This window comes from Lethenteron reissneri, chromosome 11 (genome assembly GCF_015708825.2).
Source record: "Lethenteron reissneri isolate LAM-NWPU_2019-01 chromosome 11, ASM1570882v1, whole genome shotgun sequence".
Classification (NCBI taxonomy): Eukaryota; Metazoa; Chordata; class Hyperoartia; order Petromyzontiformes; family Petromyzontidae; genus Lethenteron; species Lethenteron reissneri.
Genome location: NC_083789.1, coordinates 6,035,860 through 6,049,152, shown reverse-complemented (window position 1 = coordinate 6,049,152; position 13,293 = coordinate 6,035,860). Strand labels below are relative to the sequence as shown.

Here is a 13,293-nt window from a genome sequence, read left to right as displayed (position 1 = left end):
AGGAGCGATGGGAATTGAACGCAGGCCTGTGTATCACGTGCGTGCATTCGGCACGCGTCTCTCGAGCCTCGTAAACCACGCTTACATATGACAGGTTCACACGTCGGCCGTTTCGTCTCTCGCAGGCTGTTGGAGCAAGTGCTTTTCATCATCATCATCAGCAGCAGCAGCAGCCATGACCAATCCACTGCTGGATGATGGCAGAAATGGTCACCACCTCTCACGATCCTGCGATGTAATAAAAAAGACAAAGATCCCCCGGATAGCCAAACAGACTGTTGGGGCAAGTGCTGTTAGTAAGCACCTGTGAACGCCGGAACGGCACACGAGGGGGTGTGTGGCCAGCACCACACCCGACCGCCTTTGTCTCCCCAGTAGCAACGTTTTTTGCACACTGCACCAAGTACTCATTTGAGGCTGAGTCGACCTGGGGGTGGCCCAGGACTGCTTCAGATAATCGCCACTGATGTTGGTCACCGGGTTCGTAGCGCAGTGCCCTAACCGCTACACTACCGCTCCCCACATCTATCACCGGCACTCGACATGATTTCATCGCTCCGTCTCCTCAGACACGTTCCAAGTGCCGTTGGCGAACGCACATTGAGGCCGACGTGGCGCCATTGCAGGCTTGGTGACGCGGGCCAGCAGACGCACACAATGTCCACCTTTGTCTTGTGTCGGGTTTTTGTTAAGGCTGAGTTGACCTCGGGGCAATGTGCATCATGGCAATTAAATTATTTTTTCTAATAATAATCATGATATTATAATTTTTTTTATCCGGGAAAGCCTTAGGATTTTGTTTAGAGAGGGTCCTGCATTGGAATGTTCGACCAGTTTCTTTTCACGTGGAACAAATTGATCCGAATGATTGTGGATCAGCAAAATGGTGGAGACTAGAAAATAATAATGTAATGTCCTTTATTCTTCCAAGAAAGCCTTGGGATGTTTGGCCAATTCCATTAAAGAGCGTTTGGCTTCCCGTGAGAGGCAAACAGGACGGCCAACGCTCAAAGGGCCCCCACGGATGGGCTCACGAGCCCCCTTGCGGCAATGCCATCTCCTGGCCGCCCTCACCATGGCGTGGGTGACCCCACGGCACGCGGTGACACCGTGTGTTGTCCTGCACCCCCCCCCCCGCTTCTCCTCCCCTCTCCCCTCCTCACCCCCTCCCCGCCAGGTGCGTGTTTCTGCCGGACAACGGCGCGTTCTTCGTGAACTTCGTGATCACCGCCGGCTTCATTGGCACGGCCATGGAGTTGCTGCGCGTGCCGGGCCTCATGCTCTACGCCCTGCGCCTGTGCAGCGCCAGATCCATGGCCGAGCGCAAGAACGTCAAGCAGGTGGCAGTGATCCCAGGGCCCGCGAGAGTGGCGGTGGCGGCGGCGACGGCGGTGGCAGCGTGACCTCGCGGGAATCTGCCGATGGCGCCTGCAGTGGCGAAATGCTCGGAAAAAATAGCGATGAAGCCCATCGTTGAATCTGACCGAGATTCCCCCCCAACCGCAACCATATCTGGCTGCTATTCCCCATACGGTGGTGTACGGTTGTGGTGCAGGCAATGTTCTTCCAGCGTATAACCCAGGGGTCGGCAACCTACGGATCCGGAGCCGCATGCGGCTCTTTACGGGCTGCTTCTTGACGATATGTACGTATGTACAGTATGTACTCAGATGCATTGCGGCTCTTGAAATACTGAATTTTGTACCGAATTGGAAAGAAATGGCTCTTCTTGTTATTTTGGTTGCCGACCCCTGGTATAACCAAACCATAGCCTCATGGGAAGCTGAATGATGAATGTCTTCAATGCCTTTTCGATTAACGCGTCCACTGCCGTGCTCAATGGGCCCCTACGCTGATACTCAACCACAAGTGCCAGTTAATGGCAATCGTTTACCCAAGAGAGCCGTATTGATTCGAAAGAGTGTTGTTCAGGATTGTCCTGCTACAATGGAATGTTTGTCAATTTTTATTCACGGGTGTTTGGCTTGGTGTGGGAGGAAAGTGGACAATCCCAGAGAGAGAGAGCACTACCATCTGCTGCCCACCTTGCTAGTGCCACCCCTGTAGCACCTGGGAAGCTCTGGTGGTCTCCCACTGAAGTAACTACCCAGATCTGACAATAATGGGCACACTTAGTCATTCGGTCGATACTGATTCGTATCTGTTTTATTTTGAGAGCATCGATAACGTTCACCGAAGTGTTTCGAAAATGTTAGGCAGATTTGTGGAGTAGACCATTCGCACTGTTCTTGGCTGAAAACGATCTCGTTTTTGATCTGCTCAAGCATGTAGTGGTCTCCCCAAATCCATCATCTCCAACTCCGTATGATCCAAAATGTTTGGCCAATTCCAACCACGCCCTTAATAAATTAGACCGCGTCAACCCCAGTACGCCAGTCCGCCCCATGGCTCCCAGTCCAGTCATCGATCAAGTTTAGGATCTCACTCGCCATCTTCAACATCCTCCGTGGACTCGTCCCTGCCTATCTCTTCCCCCGCATCTCTCTGCTCTTTCATGCTCCTCTCCTGCCTTTCTACGCTCCTTCGCGCACTCTCCGCATGAGCAAACAAGGCTTTCTGTCAACTCAACCTTTGCTCAGTGGGAGGTCACTCAATCTCCTCCGCTGCCCCCGAAGTCTGGAACTCCCCCCAGAAATCCATGCTGTTGATTCCTTGACCTTGTTTGGGGAGTCGACACGCAGCCCAAAGGTAGCACAACCAGACTCTCAGGTCACGGCACTGAGCTGTCAAGTGTCATGAGTTGATTGAACCAGGCACACACAAAAAAAATTCTAAGATGTTTTGCACTTTGTTTCACTAAATTACAATCTTAATGGTCAAAGCGACAAATATTTTTTCGTTACAAAGCAGGTGGGAAAGTGCTGCCCCCTTTTTGTGGACAAAATCATTTAAAGGGTTCTCAGAAGTAGTTCTGTAAAATCTCCTTCAATGGAACCATTCTATCAACGCAATTCACTGTGAGCTGTCCGATTGGACTCATCGTAACGTGACGCTGACAACAGCCGGATCGGAACGTTGACAAGAACTGAACTGACTATTTGTTGTCCGACCGACAGGAGCAAGCGTACGAGTTCCAGTTTGGGCAGGCGTATGCGTGGATGATGACCGTATTCACCGTCGTCATGGCCTACAGCATCACGTGCCCCATCATTGTCGTGTTCGGTGAGTGTGCAAAAGACATCGACATAGATCCCCCGTATAGCCTACACAGGCTGTTGGGGCAAGCCTTGTTAATGAGCAGCACCTATGAAGGCCGGCACGGTACACGAGGGTGGGTGGCCAGTACCACACGCGACCATCTTTGTCTCCCCAGTGGCAATATTTACACACTGCACCAGGTCCTCATTTAAGGCTGAGTCGACCTACAGGAGGCCCAGGACTCGTTCAAATATTTGCCACCAATATTGGTAATCGAACTCCATTCTCCGGGTTCGTAGCGCAGTGCGCTAATCGCCACTCTCCCGCTGCCCACAGATATACCACTAATACCCGCCATTCGCCACTAAGTTGACGGTGACGTCACCACGGTGCCGTGCCAGGCCAGGTGCACTTTGAGGCCACATGAAGTGTCGAAGGCTCGCTGACAGGAGGTTTCGGGACAGACCCAGGTGTCATGGGTTGGCTGACTGAGATGATTATTCGACATGCACGCACGCATGCACACCCACATCGCATGCGCACATGCGAGAGCGCGCGCGCACACACCCGCTCGCACAAACACGTGTGCACGAACGCGCACACACACACACGCACACGAATGCGCCAGGCCTGGAATGAGGAGGGGAAAGCTTGCACACCCAAATTTTTGGCTCTGGCGCTCAACCGCGCGCGTTTGTGTTTATACCGGACACGGCGCTTTGGCTTGCGCTGCGACGACGATGACCCACCCCACCAGGCAACAATAAATGTTTACCGTAACGAAAAACACTGCTGGTGTGCAAACAGAAGACAAGTGAGTGCTGGTCGGGCGTGGGGGAGGCCAACAGCAGCGGCAGTAGCAGCAGCAGCAGGAGGAGGAGGCCTAACGCACAATGAGCTTCGCCTCAAACCTGCAAGGAAACTTCGCAGTCAAATTTAGAAACACTCTCGGATCGTTTTGCAGCGGCCGTCTCGAATCGTTTGGACGTTGCCACCGGCGGGAACGCTTCTCAGCGCGTCCAGACGTCGCCTTCGCCGCCGCCTCCGTGTTAATGTCAATTTTCACGCTCGCTCCTCCGCCTTGCCTGCGTTCGCTCCTCCAGGAAAGGCCACCAAAGGCGAACCCCCCCCACCCCCACCACAAGCCCAATACACGCCGGATTGCTACGGATACGGGTCGTGCCACGCGTTGGCGGCTCGCCGTCCCTCCCGAGTGGCCGTTTCTGGCCACAGCCGGCCGGGCCTGGCGTGCCCCGTTGTCGAGGGCGTGCGTCGCGGCGACCCGGCAGCCCGGCAGCGTGGCCGGGGGGAGTTGGGATGGGGGGGGGGGTCTTTACGCTGGGGGTTTTTATTTTGTGAGTCGACGTTGACGCATTAAAGAAAAACCACAGTGACAGATTGTAACCCTCCGCCCCGCCCCGCCCCCGTTCCACTTTCAAAAGGGAACGGCTTTGGCAGCGTGTGCGAGCAGTCATTTGTCTCGTATCTCCATTTTCGCTAATAAATCTCTGCTCGCTGAACTCGGAGAAATTGTACAGTCTTCCTAGACGAAACTGAAGGGCACCTCGTGTTAGCTTGGGTGTCGGAGAGCTATCCCCAGGGTATCTTGCCTCCATTGTCATTAATATTGCTATTATTATTAATAATAACAATCAATAACCCCATGTTATTTATACTGTTAGATGAAGGCCTCTTGAGTGTCGGGTCGTGGAGAGTTGTATAACATTACTTAATTTGCTGTTGTATAACCTTAATCGTTTGGGTAACCAGCCATTGCTTGCCAGGTGTTGTAGAATGTGGGACTGAGTTTACCAGGAGATGGATACTCAGCCCTGGGTTCAGCCTACAGATTCTACAAATACTTGTTTTCAGTGAATTTAATTTGTTCTGAGTGTTATCCCTTCAGACATGGGAGTTGGTTTTCTCTGGGTGCTCTGGTTTCCTCCCACAAGCCAAATTTTTATTGGCACTTAGAGATGCCTTGGAATTTAAGCGATGAATAAATGCAACAAAATCCTTCATTGACCAAACATCCCAATGCAGAACTCTCCTGAAAGAGAGTCTTGAGACTCGGTGAGGCTTTCCTGGTTAATTAATTGGAGTTATTATGAGTATGCAGACCGCCATAAATTTCCTGCTCTGCTCCATGGAGAAAATTCACACCGCCCAAAAACAAATTCACCTGCCGCCCTTAATTTCAGCTGGGTCGGTGAACGGGAAAAAAAAATATTTAGACACACTGCACACCACATCGGGTATACTGCTCGCTATTACTTTGGCTACTAGACATGTGCCTACTCCAGGCTACTCCAGACCCGGAAAATATTTCGGTGAGAAATGAATCCCTTGTTATGAAGCAGCGTTCGCGACGACAACGACAACCGTGAAGGTCTTTTTTTTTATCCTTTATATTAAGTTTGCTTGCTTGCTTGCGTGCTTGCGTGCTTGCTTGCTTGCTTACGACCGTGCAAATCTTTCGGTCGTTTTTTAACCCACTTCCCGTGATCCAATCGAACTGACATTTTCCACACAGACTCGTTGTGCGTGACAATTTATTTTCGTGAAAAAAATTTCCAAAATTTGACACAGTTTAGGGAAAATGTTTTAAATATTTAATTACCAATTGCTTAATGCTGGCAGACAATCATCTGACCCATAGGTGGCAGCCATCTCAAGCCAGAGGACGAGAGGACTCTAGCCGCCACGCATATAATGGATTTAGAGTGAAAAACTTTGTTTTTACGGGTTAATTTTTTTAGTCTGTTGCACCCTTCTGACCCATCTTCATTACCCAGCTCCTTCCCCCCTCCCACCCCACCCTCGTCCCGCTCCGCCATCCTCCCTGAACCCCGTTCGCCGAGACTTATTGCGGGGGAAATATTTGCGTTACCGAATTCCGGGACCCGATTCTTCGCTCGGAGCAGGGGATTGTCCTGTGGACTTGACCCAGCTGCGTGCGATGGTATCGCTTACCGCGCGCGTGCGCGCGATGCTTGGGAAACTCTGCACGGCCCTCGTCCCATGCCGGCTTTGTTATTGAATGCGTTGAGGGGTTCTCTGCTCGTGGATGTCGGTCGGTTGGGCGGGCGGAGTGTGCGAGTTCGCTCGTTTTGTTTACTCAATAATGGATTTTTTTGGAAAGCCCTAAGCTGGAAAGTTGCCAAGGGCCGTGAGATATTAGCATAATTCAGCAATCATGTCATCATTATTATTGCTAGTGCGCTTGTTTACCCAGGAAAGCCTCACTTCAATCTTGTGACTCATTTGCAGGAGGGTCTTGCCAAGTTTACACAGCAGGGGCAATGTGTATTTATATGTTTATATATACACAAGACCTAAACAGGAGGCTTTCTCCACAACTCTGGCTGTCGCCTGATGATGCTGGTTGTAATTACCGGCGAAACGTCATACTCGAAAGTTAAATGTGCTATGTTAAACTGGTAACGAATTGGCATGTTTTCTTTACGTGACAAACCTTACTAATTGGCTGTGTCGGGCGGTGGCGGGTTTAACAACACATTCATATTCATGCGAGCTAACCCAAAAAAAACTCCAATGGATATATGTGTGTGTATATATCAAGCTTTAAACTTCAACTTGATCTGTAATCTCAGCGGAGTGATCTGCGGATAGTTTTTCTAAATTTGAGCGCATTTGGACCACGTAACAAAGGGACTGTGGAGATGCCGCCAGGGCAGGAGGAGTAACGGAGACCTTAGGGGGCGGTCAGATGGAAGGATGTGGTGGAATGAAATACGAGGCCAGTGGATGTGAGACTTTAGAGAAGAGGCGCAGAATAGAAGCACATGGAGAAAGATTAATCTGAGCGGCTGAGCCCATGCAAGTAATGGGACTTAAAAGACGATGTTGCTTGCTTCCATCGGGATCTCTCGTGGGGAGTATTGTTAAGGTCAAGGGGACGGCGTCTGAAATATGAGGTCGCATAACTACTTCCAAGGTCAGTTCGTTTTAATAATAATAATAATAACAGCTTATATAGCGCCTTTCATGGAATCTCAAGGCGCCTTACATAAATTACAATGGGGGTGCGTGGGGTTGGGTAAGAAGTGGCTCTGAATTGATATTGAAGATACCTTCTGAAAGAGAAATGTCTTTGGGCGGGACTCGAAGATCCCAACGAACTTTTGGCAGATGCCACAGAAGCAAAGGCGCGATTCCCCCCATGGCCTCTCTTCTTGCTGCATCTTTTTCACGTCGTTTCCCCCCCCCCCCCCAAAACGCTCTATCAGCGTCACGTCATAAGACGAAGTGTGCTCGTAGAACTCTCGCCCGAAGCCACGCTGTGCCCCGTCGTGTTGGAGAACGTCCCACGCCAGGAGATCTCATGGAACTGCTTTTGAGATCTCTTCCAGTGGGGCTCTTTTATATATATGCTGGGGGGAGGGCGGGGGGGGGGGTGTCCTGTACCACACAGTGTTATTAAACGTTCATGGCCAATCCGCTGATAGATGAAGTCCTCCCCCCGTCGTCGCCCATCCGTCCATGTCTTGCGATGGTGAATTCCCTTCCCATCATCTGTCTTCCCAAAGTTCATGTAATCGCGCTGCATTCAACAAACGTATTAGCTCTTATCTATAACACCATCAACTCTGCTGTTTGTTGCCGGCCACTTGGAATTCTTTGGGCCTGCACTCAGCTACCGTGATTGAGCCCGTACTGCTCGGCTAACCGTGGCAATTAAAATCCGCGCACAGATAATTCAGATTTTGACGAGACTTTTCCGCCTCTGTAAAATAATTTGTTCCCTCCGCTCCGCGGCTGTTGATGATAATGACGCCTTGTAACAGTAGCTGGGGTGGCCCGTTCGACTCAGGGGGGATTTGACACCAAGCCGTAGCACCAAGGTGGCTGCGCTGAGAACTTGGGTTCAAATCCGGGTCTCGACCGCCTGTGATTAAACTGTGTTCTCAAATGCACCAAGTGGATCGTCTCATCCCAGTTGGACGAAACCCTTTACTCTTCTGCGAAATAATTTGTTCCCTTCCCGCTCCAGGCGTGATCTACGTGCTCCTCAAGCACATGGTGGACCGCTACAACCTCTACTATGCGTACATCCCCTCCAAGCTCAACCGCAAGATCCACTGCTCGGCCATCAACCAGGTGGTCGCCGCGCCCATCCTCTGCATCTTCTGGCTGCTCTTCTACTCCGTCGTGCGCCTCGGTGAGAGACCGCTCGGGGGGGGGGGGGGGGGGGAACCGCTTGTCGCGCACGCCGCCGCGTCTGTGCCGATGGTTGGCGATGTGAGGACGACGTGATATCTGGGGCTGGTGGGGGTGGTGAAACGATGCTTCGTTTCTCATCGCTTTAGCGAGCCACCTCGCCACCATTCCCCCCATGACCACGAATATCGCACGGTGAGCATGTGCGCTGAATCTCTACAGGCGTCACTTTCAGAAGTAAAAAATAATAATACAAATACGCACTGGTGCTTCAATCGGTGGCCACTTGGTTATTATAGTTGACGATTTTCATTTGTTCATTCACCGATTCAACAACTAGACCTTTCTAAGCACTTTCCCTTTACTTGGCTCCCAAAACCTGCCTCGCCTAGATTCTTACTCCCTTCCTCTTTAGGCCCTGTAGCCTCCCAGTGGGGGTAGGAGGAGCCCTGTGGTATAGGGTGATACGAGGGCACTTGTCACTAATAAGAAGAGGGATTTTCCTTGTGTGTGTATGTGTGTGTGCGCGTGCACATGTGAACGTGTGGGGACCGGTGGCACAGTGGTTAGCGTACTGAGAAACGAACCTGGTGACCCAAGTCTCGATTTCTGCCCATGGCTACCATCAGTGTTGATTATCTGAAGCAGTCCTGGGCCCTCCCCTATTTCTCGACTTGAGCCTCAAATGAGTGACCTGCTTCGGTGTGTGAACTTTGCCATTGGGAGACAAACGCAGTGGGCTTTGTTGCTAGCCACCCACCTTCTCCTGCGCCGTGCCGGCCTTTATAGGTACACGCTAACAGCACTTGCCCCAAAAGTCCATTAAGGCTATACGGGGGACCTTTGTCATTGTATTTTTGTGCATTGTGGGGAGAGAGGGGGATGCATGTGGGAACACAGAGGGATCCACTCTGCTCCCCCCCACTTTTCCCCCCCCCCCCGCCGACCCCTTCCACCACCCCGCCACGATCTCTCTGGCACCCCCTGCGCGTTGCCTGTATTCTCTGGGGGAAAGAAAAAACTACCCGGCGCATCGAGCCCTGGGAAATAAGCACACAACGCTCGGCGTTCCCATGAACAAATCTGGCTGTCGTCGTTTTCGTTTCCACGCGGTGCGGCGGCGGCGGCGGCGGCTGGCTGTCTGTTGGAAATCTCGCGAGCTCCGGGGTTCATTGTTGGTCGTTGAACTTCTTTCTACTCGTCCTCCTCCCGCGCCCCCCGCCCAGGCCCGAGGAACGAGATCACCGTGTTCACGTTCATCGTGCTGCTCTTCACCATCGTCGTGTGCCTCTTCCGCATGTTCTTCGGATACTTCAAGTACCTGAGCGTGCACAACTACAAGGTGGGGCGGGTGGGGAGGTGGGGGTGGGGGGGGGGATATTTCATCCAGAGGTTTCTGGGACGAAAGGTCGCACCGCGGTCCTTCCCCCGGGATGAGGGCCCACTCTTTCTTCGTCTTGTCTCGTCTCATTTCCGATTAAGTGTTTCTATAATAAAGTAGCAAAATACAGCCCCTCCACCACCTCCTCCCCCCCTCCCCCCATGTACGTTTTCATAACATTTCATCTTTTGGCATCCTCAAAACAACTGAGGGTTGATGCCCGTGGCAGATGCTTTCCACATTTTAGCGATTTGCAGCGTCTGTATTTTTTTTGCGACCTGCAAGCGGTCCCTCGTTGGTGAGTCGCCCGGTTCAACTGCTCGCATTGTCCCACCAAAACTGACCCGTGTCCTTCCTCTTTCCGTCTTCCCTTCTATCTGTCCTTGCCGCAAGGCTGTCGATAATGTCCAGCTTGTGACCGTCTCAGGAAGCGTTTGCCCCTTTACCTCCCCATCAGGACTTCTCGGCGATTGCTGCTCACTGCCAATACTTCGCCGCTGCGGCGGTTTGCGCGCTGCCCTCTGAACCGAGCCAAACTCGGGTTTGAAACCAGTCCCACGGAGGACATCGGTGGCATGTGGTATCTGAACCATTCCCAGGTGTCCTCCCTTGGTTAGACTTAGCCTTAGACAATTGACTCACGTACGTATGTTGAACTTGTTTCACACCGTACGTAGCCAATCGGAGATGCTATGTAAACGTCAGCAATGGGTTGATGAAGGCCTCTACCGACCACAGTGCGGGACCACACCACTCACTCGTGCCCCAGTGTTGGCCTCAATAAGTGCTCACTAGTTTCACCTGGCTGCCCTCTGCTGTTTGGTAACGTGAAGACGAGTGTCGTCGCAGCGAGACTGCCCTCTCCTGCATCGATCCGCACAAAATATCCACGGCTCATCGCGTCACCCCAGTGAATGACCCAGTAGGGGCACCGAATTCATCCTGTTCACTCGCGCCCTTTTACTCGGACGGGTCACCACGCGTGATCTCTGGAAGTCCCAAAGTAATCCTACTACAGTCTGACGTTTTTGCATGTGCAGGTACGTGTAGTGAAATTCTTTCGCACCGTGCGTAGCCAAATGTGCTAATGGGATGTGCGGAGGAAGGACAACAAACTAAACACATGGCGTGTTCATCTGCGCTTCGCAGGAGCGGGTAGGATGAGTAATTTGCGCAGATAAATTTGTATGACAGGGTCCGCCCCTTGGCACGCGCCAGATCAAATCAGATAAAAAGATTTCCACCGTAGAAGATACGTTGACATTGTTGCGGCTGTTGAATGTGTTCATGCCGATGCCACACAAAGTGAAGGAAGTCCTCTAGCGCTGACCCCCAACAATTTAGTTTTGGCAACGTCCTGGTCATTTTATTTTTATTCAGGGAATGATCAATTAATTCAGGGAATGATCAATTAATTCAGGGAACGATCAAAATGCCGTAGTCATGTGCTGTGCAGCTAGCAGTGCACGCCCTGGGTGCCCCGATTCGAGGTGTCGATTCCACTCTTTATTTTTTGCATTTCGGTTGGATGTAAGTAACGAACCCGATGCATATGACGATGTGTTAAATGGCAAATAAATCCGGTGTTGAATACGCGATTTGATGCACGCATCATGAGCTTTGAGAATCGATCTCGGTTGATGATGCACCACTGATTGTTGGCACTGTGAGCTACTGCACTGCCACGACTTCTAACTTGGCCAGATTTATGCGTTTGTCTGCAGAAATTAAGTTGTATTAAAGATATCCTTTAAAAAAAAACTACGACCAGGGCGGTTAGCCTGTTCATAAAAAAACGTTTGGACGTCTTGACAGCTCTATCCAAGGTAAATATAAACGTTTAAATTTGAGTTTACAAGTTCCCTGAATCGTTTGCAGGGTTTTGTGTGTGTGGTTTCCATTTACCTTGTGTAAATTTATAAGAATATAAATACATTGTGGAAATGATCCATCCCCGGTTTCCCAGGATGCACAATTCACGGGACCCTCGCTGTCAGTATCCCACCGCCGCCAAAGTCCGCGCACCATCTGTTGTGATCGGCCATTCTTTCCCTCTCATGTTGCCGCCACCCTGGGTGACTCTTGAGCTGTTAGTAAAACAAATCCAGCATTGGCCGAGCCGGCAGCGAGCGCTCGCTACGTACGGGTGGTCTGCAGCGGTGTAACGTTGCATCAATTCATCGTTTAATAACAACAGCGATGACAGTAATATTAATAATCGACAAGCCTCTTGTCACTTCTGAATGGAGGCCTCCCTACAATTGTGTTGATCGTGTGGTTTGTTTGATCGTACTTCACCACGCTTGTCAGTACGGGTGGGTGAAGGGGGGGGGGGGATGGGGCGGAATGGGAGGGAGTGAGGAAGAGGGTTCTGGTTCATATCTTACCGAACACCGGGAATGGAACTCGTGTCGATGGATCATTGCGCAGTGCATCAACCACTGCGCCAACGATACACCCCATTCGTTAATATCGATTCTTAAATGTCAGGATATGTGAATTTAATTGTGCGTGTAAGAATCATGTTTTGTTAATCCATGTATGCTGTACGCGATGGGGTCACAAGAGCTCTGGAGCCACTGGAGGTGCTACCGTTCGCGGCAATGTTTACGGAATCCTTGAATCGAGCCTTGACCCTTCAATTGCAGTAATCCGTTGAGTTGCCTCAGTGGTGGAACGCTGCATCGCCCAGAGCGCTCTCTGTGTGTATGGTAAATAACGAATGAAAGCAGGTTCTACATTATGAACGGTGCCATACAACAGAGGCAATGGCCGGGAGGAGCGGTGGTGCAGTGGCACTGTGAACCTGGCAAACTGGCGACCTGAGTTTTGACTCCTGGCCATGGCTAACATCTGTAGCGAGCGAGATCTGAACCGCTCGCGAGCTGCCGCCCCCATGGTTCACCTCCCTGCACTGCCCCCCGTGATGGTGAAGCCTGGTCAAACAGCCCCCACAACCAGCGTAACGTAGGGAGGCGTTCACCCGGCAGTCGTAGATTGACAAAGGCCTATGAACTTCTTCTTCAGTTTTTTAGTTCTTAAGAGCCACTTTTTGTGTTTAGTTTGTTGTCCTTCCCCCCCACACCTCCGATATTAGCACGGTTGGCTATGTATGTTGCGAAGGAAGTTCGACAGACATACATTTATACAAAGTATTATTTAACTTTTTTGAGACTCTAGAACCGCATCACTGCGGGAGGTCGACTGATCACGTCGGTTTCGTCCGGTATCAGTCGAGCCCCCCCCCCCCCCCCCGTGTTACGTCGCGCTCTGCACTTGTCCATCACTGCCAAGCGCGGTGGACACATTTTTTGAAATTCGAATTTGGCCTCGGTGAACAAATGTAGTCTTTGACATCAGTGGCCACTTGGATGGATACCGAAAACATTTACCTTTTTTATTCTAGTTATTTATATACTTTGTTTACATCTTTCACCTGCAAAATCCCTTGGGATGGGACATCTCGCTTGAAGGGGGTGGTCCAGGCTGTGAATTGTCACATACATAGCTGTCGCATGATGGATGATGTACACACACACACACATTTTAAACGATGTCATTGCTTGTCTTTT

General features: G+C 51.1%; 1 protein-coding gene across 3 annotated transcripts in view; it reads left to right on the top strand.

The window, feature by feature from the left end:
* LOC133341338 (CSC1-like protein 2) overlaps positions 1-13,293 on the top strand; it is a 92,233-nt gene that overhangs the window by 70,628 nt on the left and 8,312 nt on the right. For all 3 annotated transcript variants that reach the window (XM_061549879.1, XM_061549880.1, XM_061549881.1), the window contains 4 exons: positions 1,178-1,340; positions 3,078-3,183; positions 8,174-8,341; positions 9,567-9,682. In XM_061549879.1, the coding sequence (XP_061405863.1) occupies positions 1,178-1,340; positions 3,078-3,183; positions 8,174-8,341; positions 9,567-9,682 (553 nt within the window). The remainder of the gene's footprint in view (positions 1-1,177; positions 1,341-3,077; positions 3,184-8,173; positions 8,342-9,566; positions 9,683-13,293) is intronic.